Source organism: Panulirus ornatus, chromosome 58, assembly GCF_036320965.1.
Source record: "Panulirus ornatus isolate Po-2019 chromosome 58, ASM3632096v1, whole genome shotgun sequence".
NCBI classification, from domain to species: Eukaryota; Metazoa; Arthropoda; class Malacostraca; order Decapoda; family Palinuridae; genus Panulirus; species Panulirus ornatus.
Window position 1 is genome coordinate 27,119,643 of NC_092281.1, and position 22,115 is coordinate 27,141,757.

A 22,115-nucleotide genomic window follows, 5' to 3' on the forward strand; every position below is an offset into this window, starting at 1 on the left:
GGAAAAGATTTTTTTTTTTTTTTTTTTTTTTTTTTTTATACTTTGTCGCTGTCTCCCGCGTTTGCGAGGTAGCGCAAGGAAACAGACGAAAGAAATGGCCCCCCCCCCCATACACATGTACATACACACGTCCACACACGCAAATATACATACCTACACAGCTTTCCATGGTTTACCCCAGACGCTTCACATGCCTTGCTTCAATCCACTGACAGCACGTCAACCCCTGTATACCACATGACTCCAATTCACTCTATTTCTTGCCCTCCTTTCACCCTCCTGCATGTTCAGGCCCCGATCACACAAAATCTTTTTCACTCCATCTTTCCACCTCCAATTTGGTCTCCCTCTTCTCCTCGTTCCCTCCACCTCCGACACATATATCCTCTTGGTCAATCTCTCCTCACTCATTCTCTCCATGTGCCCAAACCATTTCAAAACACCCTCTTCTGCTCTCTCAACCACGCTCTTTTTATTTCCACACATCTCTCTTACCCTTACGTTACTTACTCGATCAAACCACCTCACACCACACATTGTCCTCAAACATCTCATTTCCAGCACATCCATCCTCCTGCGCACATCTCTATCCATAGCCCACGCCTCGCAACCATACAACATTGTTGGAACCACTATTCCCTCAAACATACCCATTTTTGCTTTCCGAGATAATGTTCTCGACTTCCACACATTTTTCAAGGCTCCCAAAATTTTCGCCCCCTCCCCCACCCTATGATCCACTTCCGCTTCCATGGTTCCATCCGCTGACAGATCCACTCCCAGATATCTAAAACACTTCACTTCCTCCAGTTTTTCTCCATTCAAACTCACCTCCCAATTGACTTGACCCTCACCCCTACTGTACCTAATAACCTTGCTCTTATTCACATTTACTCTCAACTTTCTTCTTCCACACACTTTACCAAACTCAGTCACCAGCTTCTGCAGTTTCTCACATGAATCAGCCACCAGCGCTGTATCATCAGCGAACAACAACTGACTCACTTCCCAAGCTCTCTCATCCCCAACAGACTTCATACTTGCCCCTCTTTCCAGGACTCTTGCATTTACCTCCCTTACAACCCCATCCATAAACAAATTAAACAACCATGGAGACATCACACACCCCTGGCGCAAACCTACATTCACTGAGAACCAATCACTTTCCTCTCTTCCTACACGTACACATGCCTTACATCCTCGATAAAAACTTTTCACTGCTTCTAACAACTTGCCTCCCACACCATATATTCTTAATACCTTCCACAGAGCATCTCTATCAACTCTATCATATGCCTTCTCCAGATCCATAAATGCTACATACAAATCCATTTGCTTTTCTAAGTATTTCTCACATACATTCTTCAAAGCAAACACCTGATCCACACATCCTCTACCACTTCTGAAACCGCACTGCTCTTCCCCAATCTGATGCTCTGTACATGCCTTCACCCTCTCAATCAATACCCTCCCATATAATTTACCAGGAATACTCAACAAACTTATACCTCTGTAATTTGAGCACTCACTCTTATCCCCTTTGCCTTTGTACAATGGCACTATGCACGCATTCCGCCAATCCTCAGGCACCTCACCATGAGTCATACATACATTAAATAACCTTACCAACCAGTCAACAATACAGTCACCCCCTTTCTTAATAAATTCCACTGCGATACCATCCAAACCTGCTGCCTTGCCGGCTTTCATCTTCCGCAAAGCTTTTACTACCTCTTCTCTGTTTACCAAATCATTTTCCCTAACCCTCTCACTTTGCACACCACCTCAACCAAAACACCCTATATCTGCCACTCTGTCATCAGACACATTCAACAAACCTTCAAAATACTCATTCCATCTCCTTCTCACATCACCGCTACTTGTTATCACCTCCCCATTTACGCCCTTCACTGAAGTTCCCATTTGCTCCCTTGTCTTACGCACCCTATTTACCTCCTTCCAGAACATCTTTTTATTCTCCCTAAAATTTACTGATAGTCTCTCACCCCAACTCTCATTTGCCCTTTTTTTCACCTCTTGCACCTTTCTCTTGACCTCCTGTCTCTTTCTTTTATACTTCTCCCACTCAATTGCATTTTTTCCCTGCAAAAATCGTCCAAATGCCTCTCTCTTCTCTTTCACTAATACTCTTACTTCTTCATCCCACCACTCACTACCCTTTCTAAACAGCCCACCTCCCACTCTTCTCATGCCACAAGCATCTTTTGCGCAATCCATCACTGATTCCCTAAATACATCCCATTCCTCCCCCACTCCCCTTACTTCCATTGTTCTCACCTTTTTCCATTCTGTACACAGTCTCTCCTGGTACTTCCCCACACAGGTCTCCTTCCCAAGCTCACTTACTCTCACCACCTTCTTCACCCCAACATTCACTCCTCTTTTCTGAAAACCCATACTAATCTTCACCTTCGCCTCCACAAGATAATGATCAGACATCCCTCCAGTTGCACCTCTCAGCACATTAACATCCAAAAGTCTCTCTTTCGCACGCCTGTCAATTAACACGTAATCCAATAACGCTCTCTGGCCATCTCTCCTACTTACATAAGTATACTTATGTATATCTCGCTTTTTAAACCAGGTATTCCCAATCATCAGTCCTTTTTCAGCACATAAATCTACAAGCTCTTCACCATTTCCATTTACAACACTGAACACCCCATGCATACCAATTATTCCCTCAACTGCCACATTACTCACCTTTGCATTCAAAAGATATGGGAAAGTATTTATGAATTTTGGAGGAAGTGAAAAACTTGTTCAAAACGTGCCAGATCATAGTTATTGGAAAGACATGAGAAGTTAGTGTTCCAAACCCACGCATAGGGAAAGATGCAGTTATCAAAACGGCCCACCCTTGAGTCGCCATTGGCCACATAGTAATCATTTGACATAGCAGCGTGGTTTAGCTAATGGTGTGAGCACACAAGTAGCCAGCTCTTTGGAGCAAAAACACAGTAATACCTATAGAAGAGGGAAAGTGAACCAACACTGTAGCGTAGGGCAAGAGGGTCAAGTTTGGAGACAGTTTATGTGTTGGATCGCTTTTGACTCAACTCAGTCAGTATGGATACTGAGCTGGAACCATCCTAGATGTAAGATACAACCAAGAGCCATTTACAGCACAGCTACATCTAACAATTTCTCCTTTGCATACCAATCAATTAGCACATAATCCAATGATGGCTATCTACCCCAGCTCCACTTACTGATGTATAATCATGAATTCACCTTTTTTCAAACAATGTATTCCCTATCACCATACCACTTTTCAACAGGCAACTTGTCAGGCTTTCCTTTACTCAATTATGCCAGAGGTCTCATGGCCCTTGATTATCATATGCCCTCAACTTCCTCTAACCCCATCCCTGCACTTACCTATCATATATTCAATAAATGAAACCTTAATTTCAAGCAATACATATAGCCAAACTAATCAATTGGAGCAAATTTTTGCACTGAATAAATCAAAAAAGTTTAAATAATGTTTTGTTGAGATGTCCCAAGCTGGGTAAGTAGATGATGATATGTGAAGAACAAACTTTTATAGATATACATTGGCCATCTTTCTTATGAGATGAGACAGTAAAAACAGCCACAAAGAGGATGCATAAAACAGGTAACTTGAAAAACACTGTACCTGATCTGTACTCTGTGTTCTTCCTCCAATCAGCAACATCAATCTCCAGTGTTCCAGCAATGACCAATTCTAATTCTCTAGCATCAAACACTCCAACCATTCGAGGATCGATGACCTCATAAAAACCACGGACCAAGCTCTCCGTCTGCTCACTCACTCCTCGCTCCAATCGCCATCGCACCATTCTTTCCAGATATTCCTGGCGTAAGGATTTCAATTGTGAACTGTTATACCTGTATGGTCAAAAAGTACTTCAAAATATTAGCAATTTATCAAACACTTGATAAACAAGGTACTTTGTAAAGGTTACAAAAAAAATATGCGGATACATACATAATAAAAATAAACTGTGCAAAGACATCTAAACTGGACAAGTTCAAATAATTTAGTTCAGCAAGTCGAAAGGAAAGGAAAAGGAAAAACATTTAAGATTTGACAATATGCTAGACAGCAGAGCAGCCTTACGTATAAAATTAATCAATAACTCACGGGAAATTTCTAACTGTAATGTACTTATGTCTGTCACAGAAGCACAAGAATCATGGAGTATCACGATGTAACAAAGATGCTACCTGAATGAGCTGCATGTTCACAATGTTATACTCAGTATACACCACAACATGCTTTCATTATCAATAGTCTGTCCATCCAGATATGTACTGTTTCTAGTGCCATGTCTTCTTTTATGCTAACCTCTCACAATAAGATTCTTTTAAAATAATGCATATCTATTACACAGTGCATTTTTATCATCTTATCTAAGAGTATCATAAATTGAAGACTTCCTGTCTATCATAAAGCAATCTAAACTGGTCTAAATCTCCACATTACCTACTATCATCTCTGGGGATAGGAGAACAAAAGAATCCTGTGCTACCACCCACCATCACCTGTATGTCACGAAAATGGACTTTGGGAAGTTGGAAGTTTTTGACCTGAAAATTCTCCCCTCTTACATCATTACTTTTCACTGAAGGATCAGAGGAAGAAGCAAACTGAGAATTTTGTCTCAAAGGTTAAATCTTCTGTTCCTAACACTACTTTGCTGAGGCACAAAACAACAAAATGAGGAAAAAAAAATCTACTATAATATGTACTCTACAGAATGTGATGTACATAATTAAAAAGAGAACATATGGAGAGGATGAGTGAAAAGGGATTGGCTAAGAGAATACATATGCCTGAAGTAAAGAGAGCAAAAATGAGATGAAAGGATGGAGTAAGTCACCAGAGCCTGATCATACAAGAGGGTGAGAGGTGCACAAGGGATAGAGTGAACTGAAGCAATGTGATTCACATCAGTGGGTTAAACCAGGGTATATGAAGTGGTCAGGGTTAACACGAGAAAGGTGTGCTGGGCCTGGGTGTGGATGGTGGCTCTAGTTTTGGAAAGTTAGACATGAAATAAAAAAAAGTGGATGAGAACAAATGAAGTTATTTTTCATCTGTTCTTGATATTAACTCATGATGCAGGAAACTATGAACTAGTATAAAGAAAAATAGAAAAAAAGGAGTCTTTCAGAAAATTCTAAGACGTTATTCCTTTCATTCAATCTGTTCAAGCTTTCCAATTTTTACTTTAAGCAATTATAAAAATGTGATACTAATATCATAATCATTGAGCAAACTATCTAGCTACATTAACTTCATGTAAGCAATGGAGACAGATGAGCGATAAATTCAAACCAGTATTTCTTTCATAGAAACAAGAATAATTAAAAGTACTGAACTTAGTCAAATATTCATTACCTTTTTATTTCTCTCTGTTACAGAAATACTTCTGCCTCCTGGCTTCAGATCCTTCTCAACCACATGTCCACATATCTCCTCAGTAACACAAAAGTTGAGCTCCAGCATATCTGTGATGTCATTGTCTTTCACCCATAAGAGAGATTGATGAAATTCTGAATCTAGGGACTCCACATCTGACAGTGAGACAGGACTGTAGAAGAAAAGGTTACTTTAACAAAATGTTACATGTACAATACTATTTACAGGATATATTTCGTGTTTCAGAAAAACTTTTATCTAAGCAATCACTACCGATTGTACCTCTCTAATCCAATGCTCTGTGGTCCAGCAACTCCCATGGTCCAGCACATTTTGAATCTGCCATCATTAGTTATTAGTTTGCGGATCTACCAACAAGCTATTACTATTAGCAGCGCTAAGGTGCCAAAATCTGTACACACTGCAGCCAAGCTAATTAAGAGTCCTGTCAGTTTCTTAAATTCAGCTGCATTTTAGCCCTTCAAGATGTCATCAAAGAGACTGAGAGGTCCAGAAGATGGTGATAGCGCTAATAAGGATAAGCATAAATCATTATCTACACTTGAAAAGGTGATTACTGAAAAAATTAGGTAAAAGAACAACTTTATCGATTGGATTGTCAATTGTGTATGACTTGGGGTAATTTCTGTTTTCTGTCATTTTCTGTGGTCCGGCAAATGGCCAGGTCCTAAGGGTGTTGGATAAAGAGGTACACCCTGTATTAATTACCATAACATCCTAAGAAATTTCATGGATGAATTGCATGACTCCTGATTCTACAAAACATGAATTAAATTTTAAACTTTTCTGCACTAGACTCGCCCTCTGTCAGTGGCCTGTTAAGAATGAAGCACTAAAGGATAAGAACTTTTGCCCCCTCCCCCAGCCCATAACTCACTTCTGCTTCCATACTTCCACTCTCTGCCAAGTCCACTCCCAGATATCTAAAACACCTCACTTCCTCCAATTTTTCTCCATTCATACATACCCCTCCCAAATAACTTATCTCTCAACCCTGCCGAATGCTTTTATTTGCATTTACTCTCAACTTTCTCCTTTCACACATTCTTCCAAACTCAGTCACCAACTTCTGCAGTTTCTCACTTGAATCACACACCAGTGCTGTATCATTGGCGAACAACAATTGACTCACTTTCCAGGCACTCTCATCCCCAACAGACTGCATGCTCACCCCTCTCTCCAAAGCTCTTGCATTTACCTCCCTCACCACCCTATCCATAAATAATTGAACAAGCATGGTGACATTACACACCCTTGCAGCAGACTAACCTTCACTGGGAACCAATCACTCTCCTCTCTTCTTACTCATACACATGCCTTATACCCATAATAAAAAATCCTCACCACTTCTAGCAGCTTACCTCCCACACCATATATTCTTAAGACCTTCCAAAAAGCATCTCCATCAACCATGTCATATGCCCTCTTCAGATCCACTAGTGCCACATACAAATCCATTTATGTACTTCTCACACATTCTTCAAAGCAAACACTTGATCTACACATCCTCTACCACTTCTGAAACCACACTCCTCCCCAATCTGATGCTCTGTACAGGCATTCCCAGCACTCTTAATCAATACCCTACCATATAATTTTCCTGGTATACTCAACAAACTGTAGTCTGAATATTCACCTTTATCCCATTTGCCTTTACACAATGGCACTATACATGCATTCTTCCAGTCCTCAGGCACTTCATCATGATCCATACATACAGTGAATATTCTTAACAACAAACAACCAATCAACTACACAGACACCCCCTTTTATTAATGAATTCACCTGCAAAGCCATAAAATCCAGCCACCTTACCAGATTTCATCTTCTGCAAGGCTTTCTCTACCTCCTCTATTCACAAACCACTCTTCCTAATTCTCTCACCTTGCATCTGCCACTCTATCTTGGCAGCAAACTCAGGGGTTGGTGAGATGACAAAAGCTAATGAAGGGGTAGCACTACTCCTGAAGCAGGAGTTAAGATTGTGTGATGATAGAGTGTTAGGAAGTAAATTCTAGATTGATGTGGGTGAAATTGAAAGTGGATGGCGAAAGATGAGTGATTATTGGTGCATATGCACCTGGTCATGAGTAGAAAGATCGTGAGAGGCAAGTGTTTTGGGAGCAGGAGTGAGAGTATCAGTAGTTTTGCTGCATGAGACCAGGTACTAGTGATGGGTGATGTGAATGTGAAGGTGAGTGATGTGGCAGTTGAGGGTATAATTGGTGCACATGAGGTATTCAGTGTCGTGAATGGAAATGGTGAAGAGCTTGTGGATTTGTGTGTTGAAAAAAGACTGTGATTGAGAAAACTTAGTTTAAAAAAGATAGTTACATAAAAGTATACATGTGTGATTAAGATAGATGGTCAAAGGATTTATCATTATATTACTTATTAATTGGTAGGTGAGAAAAAGAGAGACTTCGGGATGTAAATGTGCTAAGAGGGGCAGCTGGTGGGATGTCTGATCACTATCTTGTGGAGGTGAAGGTGAATATTTGTAAAGGTTTTCAAAAAAGAAGAATGTTGGGAGAAAAGAGTGGTGAAAGTAAGTAAACATGGAAAGGAGACTTATGTGAGGAACTACCAAGAGAGACTGGGTACAGAATGGTAAAAGGTGAGAGCAAATAAAGTGAGGGTAGTGGGTGAGGAATGGGATGTATTTAGGGATGTGGCATGAGAATGGTGGGAGGTGGGCAGATTAGAAAGGGTAGTGAGTGGTGGAATGAAAAAAAAAAGTTGTTAGTGAAAAAGGAAAGAGAGGTGTTTGGACAGTACTTACATAGAGGTGCAAATGACTGAGAGATGCAGGAGACCAAGAGGAAGGTGAAAAAGAAGGCAAATGAGGGTTGGGGTGAAAGAGTATCATCAAACTTTAGGAAGAATAAAAGGATGCTTTGGAAGGAGGTAAATATAGTGCAAAAGACATGACAACAAATGGGGACATCAGTGTACTGGGCAAGGGGAAAGTGATAGCAGATAGTGATGGAGTAAAGAAGAGATGGAGTGAGTCTTTTGAATGCGTTTCTTGACTTGAATGTGTTTCATGATAGAGTGGCATATGTAGGGTGTTTTGGTTGGGATGGTGTGTAAGTGAGAGAGTCAGGGAGAGTGGTTTGGTGAAGAGAGAGGAGGTGGTGAAAACCTTGCAAAATATGAAATCCAGAAAGGAGAGGGGAGTGGATGGTACTGCAGTAGAGCTTTTTAAGAAAGGGGGGTGTCTGTGTTTCTGACTGGTTGATAAGGATATTCAATGGATGTATGGATTATGAGAAATGCATGCATAGTGGCACTGTACAAATGCAAAGGGTATGATAAAGGTCAGTGTTCAAACTACAGAAGCATACATTTGTTGAGTTTACCTGGATAATTGTATGGAAGGGTACTAATTGAGAGGGTGAAGACATGTACAGAGCATCAGACTGGGGAGGAGCAGTGAGGTTTCAGAAGTGGTAGAGAATGTGTGGATCAGGTGTTAGGCATTTACTGTGAAGAATGTGTGAAAATACTTAGAGAAACAGATGGATTTGTATGTAGCATTTATAGATCTGAAAAAGGCATATGATACGACTGATAGAGATGCTTTGTAGAAGGTCTTAAGAGGTAAGCCACTAGAAGCAGTGAGAAGTTATATCAAGCATATAAGGCATGCATATGAGTAGGAGAGGAGAGTGACTGGTTCCCAGTGAATGTTGAATCGCAGCAGGTGTATGTGATGTCACTGTGGTTGTTTAATTTGTCCAAGGATGGGGTGGAGGGAGGTAAATGCAAGAGTTTTGGAGAGAGGGGTGAGTGAGCAGCCTGTTGAGGATGAGAGGGCCTGGGAAGTGAATCAATTGTTGTTTGTCAGTAATACAGCACTGGTGGCTGATTCAAGTGAAAAACTGCAGAAGTCAGTGACTGAGTTTGGAATAACATATGAAAGGAGAAAGTTAAGAGTAAATGTGAATAAGAAAGAAATAAGAAAGAAAAACACATCATTCTCTAGATGTCATTTGTAATGCACTGAAATCATAGCTCCCTATACACATCCATGCCCAAAGACCTTTCCATGATTTACCCTAGAAGTTTCACATGCCCTGGTTCAGTTCACTGACAGCACACCAATCCCAGTATACCACACCATTCAAATTTACTCTATTCTGTGCATGCCTATCACCCTCCTGCATATTCTGGCCCTGATTGCCCAAAATCTTTTTCACTCCATCCTTCCACCTCCAATTTGGTCTCCCACTTTTGCTCCCTTCACCTCTGACACATATATCTCCATGTCAAATTTTCCTCACACATTCTCTCCATATGTCCAAACCATTTCAACACACCTCTTTTTGTTACCACACGTCTCTCTTACCCTTTCATTACTTACTCAATCAAACCACCTGATATCACATTTCATTTCCAATGCATCCATCCTCCACACAACCCTCGCAACCTCACAACCACATAACATTGCTGGAACCACCATTCCTTCAAACATACCCATTTTTGCTCTCCAAGATAACGCTTTTTCTTTCCATACATTCTTCAATGCTCCCAGAACCTTCACCCCCTCCCCCACTCTCTGATTCACTTCTGCTTCCATGGTTCCATATGCTGCAAAGTCCACTCCTAGATATCTAAAATACTTCACTTCCTCCAATTTTTCTCTATTTCATCTTCCAAAAGCCTTTCACCATCTCTTCTCTTTTCACCAAACCACTCTCCCTGACTCACTTCACACACCACCCTGACCTAAACAACCTACATCTGCCACTCTATCATCACACATATATAACAATCCTTTAAAATACTCACTCTATTTCCTCACTCCAGAACTACCTGTCATCACTTCCCCTTTTGCTCCCTTTACTGATGTCCCCATTTGTTCTTGTCTTTCGCACATCAGTTATCTCCTTCCAAAAGATCTTTCTATTCTCCCTAAACTTTAACAATACTCTCTTACCCCAGCTCTCATTTGCCCTCTTTTCAACCCTTGCACTTCCTCTTGACCTCCGGTCACTTTCTCTCATACATCTCCAAATCATCTGCACTCCTTCCCTCTAAGTACTGCCCAAATGCCTCTCTTTTCCATTAGCAACTTTACTTCTTCATCCTTTCACTCACTACTCTTTCTAATCTGCACACCTCCCACCTTTCACATGCCACATGCACCTCTTGCACATGCCATCACTGCTTCCCTAAACGCCTCCCATTCCTCACCCACTCTCCTCACTTCATTTGCTCCCACCTTTTGCCATTCTACACTCATTCTCCTCTGGTATTTCTTCACTTGTCTCCTTTCCAAGCTCACTTACTCTCACCATTTTCTTCTCCCAACATTATCTCCTCTTTTTTAAAAACCTCTACAAATCTTCACCCTTGCCTCCACAAGATAATTTACACGAGTTTACATAAGACAGACAACAGGTGGCCAGATTGGCCCACCACTGGGTTGCCTGGTAAAACAAAAAGGATTTTAACTTGATAAGAAAATGTAATTCCACTCAGCAATTTTTTTTGAGCTATCACCGAATCCGATAAGAAAATGTAATTCCACTCAGCATTTTTTTTGAGCTATCACCGAATCCCTGCTGCAGCACATTAGCCTTCTAGTGTCCCTGTTACTGCTGTCATTTATAGTTTTTCTTAAGTTATTCTCAGAGAATACCTGAATTCATAAAATATCTAAAATACTTTTGAACGTATTTAGAGTCTTAGCATTCACTAAGTCTACCGGTAGCCTATTCCAGTGCTCAAAACACAAATAGGAAATGAAGGTTTTGCCATGTCTGTACTATATCTTCTATTTTTGAGTTTTATTCCATTTGTACTGGGAATTGTATTTTCTTATATTTTGAAAAGATATATATGATTTACCATGTCAAACTTGTTCGGAATTTTGAATAACTGGTTTTAGTCACCACAAAGCCTACAATTTATAAGGAAGAAGAGATCTAATCATTTAAGCTTCTCTTTGTATGCCAGATTTCTGAGGGATGGAATAAATTTTGTTGTGCCTATTAGTACTTGCTCTAATTTTTCCTAGAATTTTCTTTTATACTTTGGGGAATAAAACTGGACCACATATTCAAGGTGTGGTCTTACTAGAGAATTATAAAGAGTGAGAACTGTTTCTGGTGTCTTGTAATCTATTAACCTGACTATGAAACCTATCATTTGTCTGCCTTTTTTACTTGCTGCTTGACACTGTTTAGTGTACTTCAGATCATTGCTAATGACAACTCCAAGGTCTTTTTCTTCATCTACTTCAGTGAGAGTTTCCGAATAGTTGGTACAATCATTTATTATTTTACTTTGTCGCTGGCTCCCGCGTCAGCAAGGTAGCACGAGGAAACAGACAAAAGAATGGCCCAACCAACCCACATACATATGTATATACGTACACGTCCACACATGCAAATATACATACCTATACATCACAACGTATACATATATATATACACACACAGACATATACATATATACACATGTACATAATTCATACTGTCTGCCTTTATTCATTCCTATTGCCACTCTGCCACACATGAAATAACATCCCCCTCCCCCCGCATGTGCGTGAGGTAGCGCTAGGAAAAGACGACAAAGGCCACATTCGTTCACACTAAGTCTCTAGCTGTCATGTATAATGCACTGAAACCACAGCCCCCTTTCCACATCCAGGCCCCACAAAACTTTCCATGGTTTACCCCAGACGCTTCACATGCCCTGGTTCAATCCATTGACAGCATGTCGACCCCAGTATACCACATCGTTCCAATTCACTCTTTTCCTTGCACGCCTTTCATCCTCCTGCATGTTCAGGCCCCGATCACTCAAAATCTTTTTCACTCCATCTTTCCACCTCCAATTTGGTCTCCCACTTCTCCTCGTTCCCTCCATCTCTGACACATATATCCTCTTGGTCAATCTTTCCTCACTCATTCTCTCCATGTAACCAGACCATTTCAAAACAACCTCTTCTGCTCTCTCAACCACATTCTTTTTATTACCACACATCTCTCTTACCCTTTTATTACTTACTCAATCAAACCACCTCACACCACATATTGTCCTCAAACATCTCATTTCCAGCACATCCATCCTCCTCCACACAATTCTATCTATAGCCCACGCCTCGCAACCATATAACATTGCTGGAATCACTATTCCTTCAAACAAACCCATTTTTGCTTTCCGAGATAATGTTCTCGACTTGCACACATTCTTTAACACTCCCAGAACTTTCGCCCCCTCCCCCACCCTATGATTTACTTCCGCTTCCATGGTCCCATCCGCTGCCAAATCCACTTCCAGATATCTAAAACACTTCGCTTCCTCCACTTTTTCTCCATTCAAACTTGCCTCCCAATTGACTTGTCCCTCAACCCTACTGTACCTAATAACCTTGCTCTTATTCACATTTACTCTCAGCTTTCTTCTTTCACACACCCCATCAAACTCAGTCATCAGCTTCTGCAGTTTCTCACACGAATCAGCCACCAGTGCTGTATCATCAGCGAACAACAACTGACTCCTTTTCCAAGCTCTCTCATCCACAACAGACTGCATACATGCCCCTTTTTCCAAAACTCTTGCATTCACCTCCCTAACAACCCCATCCATAAACAAATTAAACAACCATGGAGACATCACACACCCCTGCCGCAAACCTACATTCACTGAGAACCAATCACTTTCCTCTCTTCCTACACGTACAAATCCTTGATAAAATCTTTTCACTGCTTCTAACAACTTGCCTCCCACACCATATATTCTTAATATCTTCCACAGAGCATCTCTATCAACTCTTATCATATGCCTTCTCCAGATCCATAAATGCTACATACAAATCCATTTGCTTTTCTAAGTATTTCTCACATACATTCTTCAAAGCAAACACCTGATCCACACATCCTCTACCACTTCTGAAACCACACTGCTCTTCCCCAATCTGATGCTCTGTACATGCCTTCACCCTCTTAATCAATACCCTCCCATATAATTTCCCAGGAATACTCAACAAATTTATACCTCTGTAATTTGAGCACTCACTTTTATCCCCTTTGCCTTAGTACAATGGCACTATGCAAGCATTCCGCTAATCCTCAGGCACCTCACCATGAGTCATACATACATTAAATAACCTTACCAACCAGTCAACAATACAGTCACCCCCTTTTTTAATAAATTCAACTGCAATACCATCCAAACCTGCTGCCTTACCAGCTTTCATCTTCCGCAAAGCCTCTACTACCTCTTCTCTGTTTACCAAATCATTTTCCCTAACCCTCGCACTTTGCACACCACCTCGACCAAAACACCCTATATCTGCCACTCTATCATCAAACACATTCAACAAACCTTCAAAATATTCACTCCATCTCCTCACATCACCACTACTTGCTATCACCTCCCCATTAGCCCCCTTCACTTAAGTTGCCATTGATTCCCTTGTCTTACGCACTTTATTTACCTCCTTCCAAAACATCTTTTTATTCTCCCTAAAATTTAATGATACTCTCTCACCCCCAACTCTCATGTGCCCTATTTTTCACCTCTTGCATTTTTCTCTTGACCTCCTGCCTCTTTCTTTTATACATCTCCCACTCATTTGCATTATTTCCCTGCAAAAATCGTCCAAATGCCTCTCTCTTCTCTTTCACTAACAATCTTACTTCCTCATCCCACTACTCACTACCCTTTCTAATCTGCCAACCTCCCACGCTTCTCATGCCAAAAACATCTTTTGCGCAAGCCATCACTGCTTCCCTAAATACATCCCATTCCTCCTCCACTCCCCTCATGTTCTTAGTTCTCACCTTATTCCATTCTGTACTCATTCTCTCCTGGTACTTCCTCAAACAAGTCTCCTTCCCAAGCTCACTTACTCTCACCGCTCTCTTCACCCCAACATTCTCTCTTCTTTTCAGAAAACCTCGACAAATCTTCACCTTCGCCTCCACAAGATAATAATCAGACTTCCCTCCACTTGCACCTCTCAGCACATTAACATCCAAAAGTCTCTCTTTCGCACGCCTATCAATTAACACATAATTCAATAACGCTCTCTGGCCATCTCTCCTACTTACATGCGTATACTTATGTATATCTCTCTCCTTAAACCAGATACTCCCAATCACCAGTCTTTCTTCAGTGTTGTAAATGGAAATGGTGAGGAGCTTGTAGATTTATGTGCTGAAAAAGGACTGATGATTGGGAATACCTGGTTTAAAAAAAAAGATATACATAAGTATACATATGTAAGTAGGAGAGATGGCCAGAGAGCATTATTGGATTTCGTGTTAATTGATAGGTGCGCAAAAGAGAGACTTTTGGATGTTAATGTGCTGAGAGGTGCAAGTGGAGGGAATACCTGGTTTAAAAAAAAGATATACATAAGTATACGTATGTAAGTAGGAGAGATGGCCAGAGAGCATTATTGGATTACGTAATAATTGATAGGCGCGCAAAAGAGAGACTTTTGGATGTTAATGTGCTGAGAGGTGCAAGTGGAGGGATGTCTGATCATTATCTTGGGAGGCGAAGGCGAAGAATTGTAGAGGTTTTCAGAAAAGAAGAGAGAATGTTGGGGTGAAAAGAGTGGTGAGAGTACGTGAGCTTGGGAAGTAGACGTGTGAGGAAGTACCAGAAGAGACTGAGTACAGAATGGAAAAAGGCGAGAACAAAGGACGTAAGGGGAGTGGGGGAGGAATGGGATGTATTTAGGGAAGCAGTGATGGCTTGCACAAAAGATGCTTGTGGCATGAGAAACGTGGGAGGTGGGCAGATTAGAAAGGGTAGTGAGTGGTGGGATGAAGAAGTAAGATTATTAGTGAAAGAGAAGAGAGAGGCACTTGGACAATTTTTGTATGGAAATAATGCAAATGATTGGGAGACGTATAAAAGAAAGAGGCAGGAGATCAAGAGAAAGGTGCAAGAGGCAAAAAAGAGGGCAAATGAGAGCTGGGGTGAGAGAGTATCATCATATTTTAGGGAGAATAAAAAGATGTTTTGGAAGGAGGTAAATAAAGTGCGTAAGACAAGGGAACAAATGGGAACTTCAGTGAAGGGGGCTAATGGGGAGGTGATAACAAGTAGTGGTGATGTGAGGAGATGCAGTGAGTATTTTGAAGGTTTGTTGAATGTGTTTGATGATAGAGTGGCAGATATAGGGTGTTTTGGTCAAAGTGGTGTGCAAAGTCAGAGGGTTAGGGAGAACGATTTGGTAAACAGAGAAGAGGTAGTAAAAGCTTTGCGGAAGATGAAAGCCGGCACAGCAGCGGGTTTGGATGGTATGCAGTGGAATTTATTAAAAAAGGGGGTGACTGTATTGTTGACTGGTTGGTAAGGTTATTTAATGTATGTATGACTTGACAGCTCGAGACTGAGTGTGAACTAATGGGGCCTTTGTTGTCTTTTCCTAGCGCTACCTCGCACACATGAGGGGGAAGGGTGTTGTTCTTCCATGTGTTGAGGGGTGGCGATGGGAATGAATAAAGGCAGACAGTATGAATTATGTACATGGGTTTATATGTATATGTCTGTGTGTGTGTATATATATATGTATACACTGAGATGTATAGGTATGTATATTTTGCGTGTGTGGACGTGTATGTATATACATGTGTATGTGGGTGGGTTGGGCCATTGTTTCGTCTGTTTCCTTGCGCTACCTCGCTAACGCGGGAGAAAGCGACAAAGCAAAATAAAAATAAATAAAATGACTCATGGTGAGGTGCCTGAGGATTGGCGGAATGCTTGCATAGTGCCATTGTACAAAGGCAAAGGGAATAAAAGTGAGTGCTCATATTACAGAGGTATAAGTTTGAGTATTCCTGGGAAATTATATGGGACGGTACTGATTGAGAGTGTGAAGGCATGTCCAGAGCATCAGATTGGGGAAGAGCAGTGTGGTTTCAGAAGTGGTAGAGGATGTGTGGATCAGATGTTTGCTTTGAAGAATGTATGTGAGAAACACTTAGAAAAGCAAATGGATTTGTATGTAGCATTTATGGATGTGGAGAAGGCATATGATAGAGTTGATAAAGATGCTCTGTGGAAGGTATCAAAAATATATGGTGTGGGAGGCAAGTTGTTAGAAGCAGTGAAAAGTTTTTACCGAGGAGGTAAGGCATTTGTACGTGTAGAAAGAGAGGAAAATGATTGGTTCTCAGTGAATGTAGGTTTGCGGCAGGGGTGTGTGCAGTCTGTTGTGGATGAGAGAGCTTGGGAAGTGAGTCAGTTGTTGTTTGCTGATGATACAGCGCTGGTGGCTGATTCATGTGAGAAACTGCAGAAGCTGGTGACTGAGTTTGGTAAAGTGTGTGAAAGAAGAAAGCTGAGAGTAAATGATGATAAGAGCAACGTTATTAGGTACAATAGGGTTGAGGGACAAGTCAGTTGGGAGGTAAGTTTGAATGGAGAGAAACTGGAGCAAGTGAAGTGTTTTAGATATCTGGGTGTGGCTTTGGGAGCGGATGGAACCATTGAAGCGGAAGTGAATCATAGGGTGGGGGAGGGGGCGAAAGTTCTGGGAGCATTGAAGAATGTGTGGAAGTTGAGAACATTATCTCGGAAAGCAAATATGGGTATGTTTGAAGGAATAGTGGTTCCAACAATGTTATATGGTTGCGAGGCGTGGGCTATAGATACAGTTATGTGGAGGAGGGTGGATGTGCTGGAAATGAGATGTTTGAGGACAATATGTGGTGTGAGATGGTTTGATCGAGTAAGTAATTATAGGGTAAGAGAGATGCATGGTAACAGAAAGAGTGTGGTTGAGAGAGCAGAAGAGGGTGTTTTGGAATGTTTGGTCACTTGGAGAGAATGAGTGAGGAAAGATTGACAAAGAGGATATATGTGTCAGAGGTGGAGGGAACAAGGAGAAGTGGGAGACCAAATTGGAGGTGGAAAGATGGAGTGAAAAAGATTTTGAGTGATCAGGGCCTGAACTTGCAGGAGGGTGAAAGGTGTGCAAGGAATAGAGTGAATTGGAACGATGTGGTATACCGGGGTCAATGTGCCATCAATGGATTGAACCAGGGCGTGTGAAGCGTCTGGGGTAAACCATGGAAAGTTCTGTGGGGCCTGGATGTGGTAAAGGAGCTCTGGTTTCAGTGCATTATACATGACAGCTAGAGATTGAGTGTGAATGAATGTGGCCTTTATTGTCTTTTCCTAGCGCTACCTTGCACACATGAGGGGGGAGGGGGTTGTTATTTCATGTGTGGCGGGGTGGCAATGGAAATGAATAAAGGCAGACAGTATGAATTAAATACATGTGTATATATGTATATGTTTGTGTAAGTATATAAATGTACACGTTGAACTGTATAGGTATGCATATGTGCGTGTGTCGACGTGTATGTATACGTATGTGTATGTGGATGGGTTGGGCCATTCTTTCGGCAGTTTCCTTGCACTACCTCGCTAACGTGGGAGACAGCGACAAAGTATAATACAAATATAGATACGTTTTATCACACACTCTTATAACTCCTGCTTCAGGGGTAGTGCTACTCCCTCTCTATCTCTTGTCCTGTAACCAACCCCTGACTTCACTCCCAAATCATTCCTCCCTTTTACGTAAACATTGAGCTTCATTTTACTCAAGAACTAGAACATCCAGGTTTCTTTCCTCAAGAATACTACCTATCTCTCCTCTCTCCTCACCTCGGTTACACCCACAAAAATTTAAATACCCTAATCTGAGCCTTCATGGAGGATGAGCACTCCTCGCTTGACTCCTGTTTTCTCTTTTAAGAATTAAGATACAAGAAGGGGAGGGTTTTCAGCCCTGCTCCTGCCACCTTTGGCTGCCTCCTATGACATGAAAGGAATATGGAGGTAGAATTCTTTCTCCTGTACATAACTATCTGTCTATCTATATCTCTAACATCCATTCTGGTCAGATACTTCCTCAAGAGGGTGGCCACAGCAAAAGAGTCTCCATAACTGAACTCCAGTGCCACTTCTGAGGCTTATAGTGCCTTACCCTTGACCTAATATTCCATCTATGTCACTGCAGCTGGAACGGCAATTAGGTATAAACAATAAATTATATTCTTTTTATAACTTTGGACCCCATTAATCCAGTTTCTGCACTCTCAAGGCTGCATTTACATTGGCTGCAGGGAAAGGATGGACTCCTACAGAGTGAGATGCACTGTGATAAGATAGTACTGGTTTCCATACGCTGACCATGATACAAACTCTTCATAACCACATGCAGGCAGTTCAATAACACTGTATAAAGAATGTGTACAATACATATACAACTTGGATTATTCACCTACCTGCGAAGCAGGCCCTTGTAGAATGGTCTGGTGAAGAAAGCATCAAGCAGGTACTGGTGAACAAGGGCCAGGCCTAATACCCTGCCACAAAATCTGAACCATTCATGATAATTATCAACAAAGGCAGACATGGGAGATATCTGCACTGTGTAGGTATCATTGGCTGAGTACTCAAACAAGCCATAATAAGGATTAAAAAGTTCTCTAGAAAGAAGGAAGAAGAATTCTCGAGATGGGCCACCATAATCAAGTCCTTCTTCACCACAGAATGTAATGTACAGTTTGGATTTCTGAAGATCCTTCTTACTGGCACCCATCACCTTATTAAATGCATCCTCCAGTAGGTGATCACGGCGGATGTTCAACCTGAAAATAAAAGAATAATCATATACTGTACCAGTTTTATCATAAAGACTTCATTGCAACTTTATGCACTGTTGTGCTTACAGAGCTTTCCACAACCATTTCAATATATGCTCCCAATTACATTCCTCCACTCTGCCATATCACATTATATATTGCCTCTATTTACAGATAACACTTCTTCATTGCATGTATGATTTAATGATCTCGAATATGGCAAAATGTAGGTTCTAAAAGAGTAAAACCTTTTACTTTCAGAGGCCACATCTGGTAAGCATGAGAAATATTCCTTGAGAATATGCAAGTCAAGGCTCCTCCTGCCCTCATGATTCCACTCAGCAGGTTGCAGCCTCAGCTCATTTTATACAAGTGAACCACAGGTCATCACAGTAGCTTGCTCATTATATGGGCCAGCCCTTGGTCAATCAGCAACTGCTACTGGGCTGACAACATATACTTCCTACCAACAGCTTGAAGCCTAAAATCGACATACTGCAGGTGCCAACATGAGGTGCTTACAAAAGGTAAAGAGAAAAGATTTTTTGAAAAAAGGTGGGAGAGATAGGGATGGTCAAGGAAACCAGGAAAACTTGTCACAGGAACAAAGCTCTTTCCCCTATAGTTTGTCCTATGCCTGAGTTTACCCACGTGAAGAAGGAGGGTTAGAAAACAAATTTCAAATAAGCCAACACCCTAGATAAAAACAAATATGTTTGGATGGTATTGCAGCGGAATTTATCAAAAAAAGGGGGTGACTGTGTTGCTGACTGGGTGGTAAGGATATTCAATGTATGTGTGACTCATGGTGAGGTGCCTGAGGATTGGCGGAATGCATGCATAGTGCCACTGTACAAACGCAAAGGGGATAAAGGTGAGTGCTCAAATTACAGAGGCATAAGTTTGTTGAGTATTCCTGGGAAATTAAATGGGAGGGTATTGATTGAGAGGGTGAAAGCATGTACAGATCATCAAATTGGGGAAGAACAGTGTGGTTTACAAAGTGGTAGAGGATGTGTGGGTGAGGCATTTGCTTTGAAGAATGTATGTGGGAAATATTTAGAAAAGCAAATGGATTTGTATGTAGCATTTATGGATCTGGAGAAGGCATATGATAGAGTTGACAGAGATGCTCTGTGGAAGGTAATAGGAATATATGGTGTGGGAGGCAAGTTGCTACAAACAGTGAAAAGTATTCATCAAGGATGTAAGGCATGTGTATGAGTAGGAAGAGAGGAAAGTGATTGGTTCTCAGTGAATGTCGGTTTGAGGCAGGGGTGTGTGATGTCTCCATGGTTGTTTAATTTGTTTATGAATGGGTTTGTTAGGGAGGTGAATGCAAGAGTTTTGGAGAGAGGGGCAAGTATGATGTCTGTTGTGGATGAGAGGGCTTAGGAAGTGAGTCAGTTGTTATTTGCTGATGATGCATTGCTGGTGGCTGATTCGGGTGAGAAACTGCAGAAGCTGGTGACTGAGTTTGGAAAAATGTGTGAAAGAAGAAAGCTGAGAGTAAATGTGAATAAGAGCAAGGTTATTAAGTACAGTAGGGTTGAGGGACAAATCAATTGGGAGGTAAGTTTGAATGGGGAAAAACTGGAGGAAGTGAAGTGTTTTAGATATCTGAGAGTGGATTTGGCAGCGGATGGAACCATGGAAGGGGGCGAAAGTTCTGGGAACGTTGAAAAATGTGTGGAATGAGAGAATGTTATCTCAGAAAGCAAAAATGGGTATGTTTGAAGGAATAGTCGTTCCAACAATGTTATTTGGTTGCAAGGCGTGGGCTACAGATAGACTTGTGCGGAGGAGGGTGGATGTGTTGGAAATGAGATGTTTGAGGACAATATGTGGTGTGAGGTGGTTTGATTGAGTAAGTAATGAAAGGGTAAGAGAGATGTGTGGTAATAAAAAGAGTGTGGTTGAGAGAGCAGAAGAGGGTGTTTTGAAATGGTTTGGTCACATGGAAAGAATGAGTGAGGAAAGAATGACCAAGAGGATATATGTGTCAGAGGTGGAGGGAACGAGGAGAAGTGGGAGACCAAACTGGAGGTGGAAGGATGGAGTGAAAAAGATATTGAGCGATCGGGGCCTGATCATGCAGGAGGGTGAAAAGCGTGCGAGGAATAGAGTGAATTGGAACGATGTGGTATACTGGGGTTGTGTGCTGTCAATGGATTGAACCAGGCCATGTGAAGTGTCTGGGGTAAACCATGGAAAGTTTTGTGGGGCCTGGATGTGGAAAGGGAGCTGTGGTTTTGGTGCATTATACATGACAGCTAGAGACTGAGTGTGAATGAATGTGGTCTTTGTTGTCTTTTCCTGGCGCTACCTCGCACACAAGCAAGGGGAGGGTGTTGTTATTTCATGTGTGACGGGGTGGCAATGGGAATGAATAAAGGCAGCAAGTATGAATTATGTATAAGTGTATATATGTATATGTCTGTGTATGTATATATAAGTATACTTTGTAATGTATAGGTATGTATATGTGCATGTGTATGTATATACATGTGTATGTGGGTGGGTTGGGCCATTCTTTCGTATGTTTCCTTGCGCTACCTCGCTAACACGGGAGACAGCGGCAAAGTATAATAAATAAATAAATCTTCAATGGTGAAGCAGCATAACACTGGAATCTGATTCACCTAAAGGAGGGATCTCCAGAGCCACAAAGGGTAAAGGCAGCTAACGACCAGGGAGGTACATTACCAATACTACCTTCCTAAGTATCGGGAGGATTAGTGACATCTGCTCAATGAGCCAGCCTTTTAGTAGTTGTCAAGCTGCACTCCTCAGACCTAGGTAGCTGTCTTTTCTTTCAGCCTCACTAACATGTGGATTACTAGCATTCTGTCCACAAACATACAGTCTCTCCTTATCATACGTAACACTTCATAACACTTAAATAATGCAGCTCATTCTTTGGAACTCTAGACTTTCCTATGGTAAGCACTAAGCGCTAGCACTGCCTTTTGGAAAAATGGTGGGAGCAGTAGAGAGAAATAGTTAATAGGAGCATTAGGCAGTAG

General features: G+C 41.4%; 1 protein-coding gene across 1 annotated transcript in view; it reads right to left on the reverse strand.

Moving 5' to 3' along the window:
- Positions 1 to 22,115, reverse strand: part of LOC139766688 (uncharacterized) — a 375,409-nt gene that overhangs the window by 38,832 nt on the left and 314,462 nt on the right. Inside the window, exons 21-23 of the mRNA XM_071695606.1 lie at positions 18,730 to 19,095; positions 5,414 to 5,606; positions 3,665 to 3,863 (exon numbers count right to left, since the gene is read on the reverse strand). Coding sequence (XP_071551707.1) covers positions 3,665 to 3,863; positions 5,414 to 5,606; positions 18,730 to 19,095 — 758 coding nt within the window. The remainder of the gene's footprint in view (positions 1 to 3,664; positions 3,864 to 5,413; positions 5,607 to 18,729; positions 19,096 to 22,115) is intronic.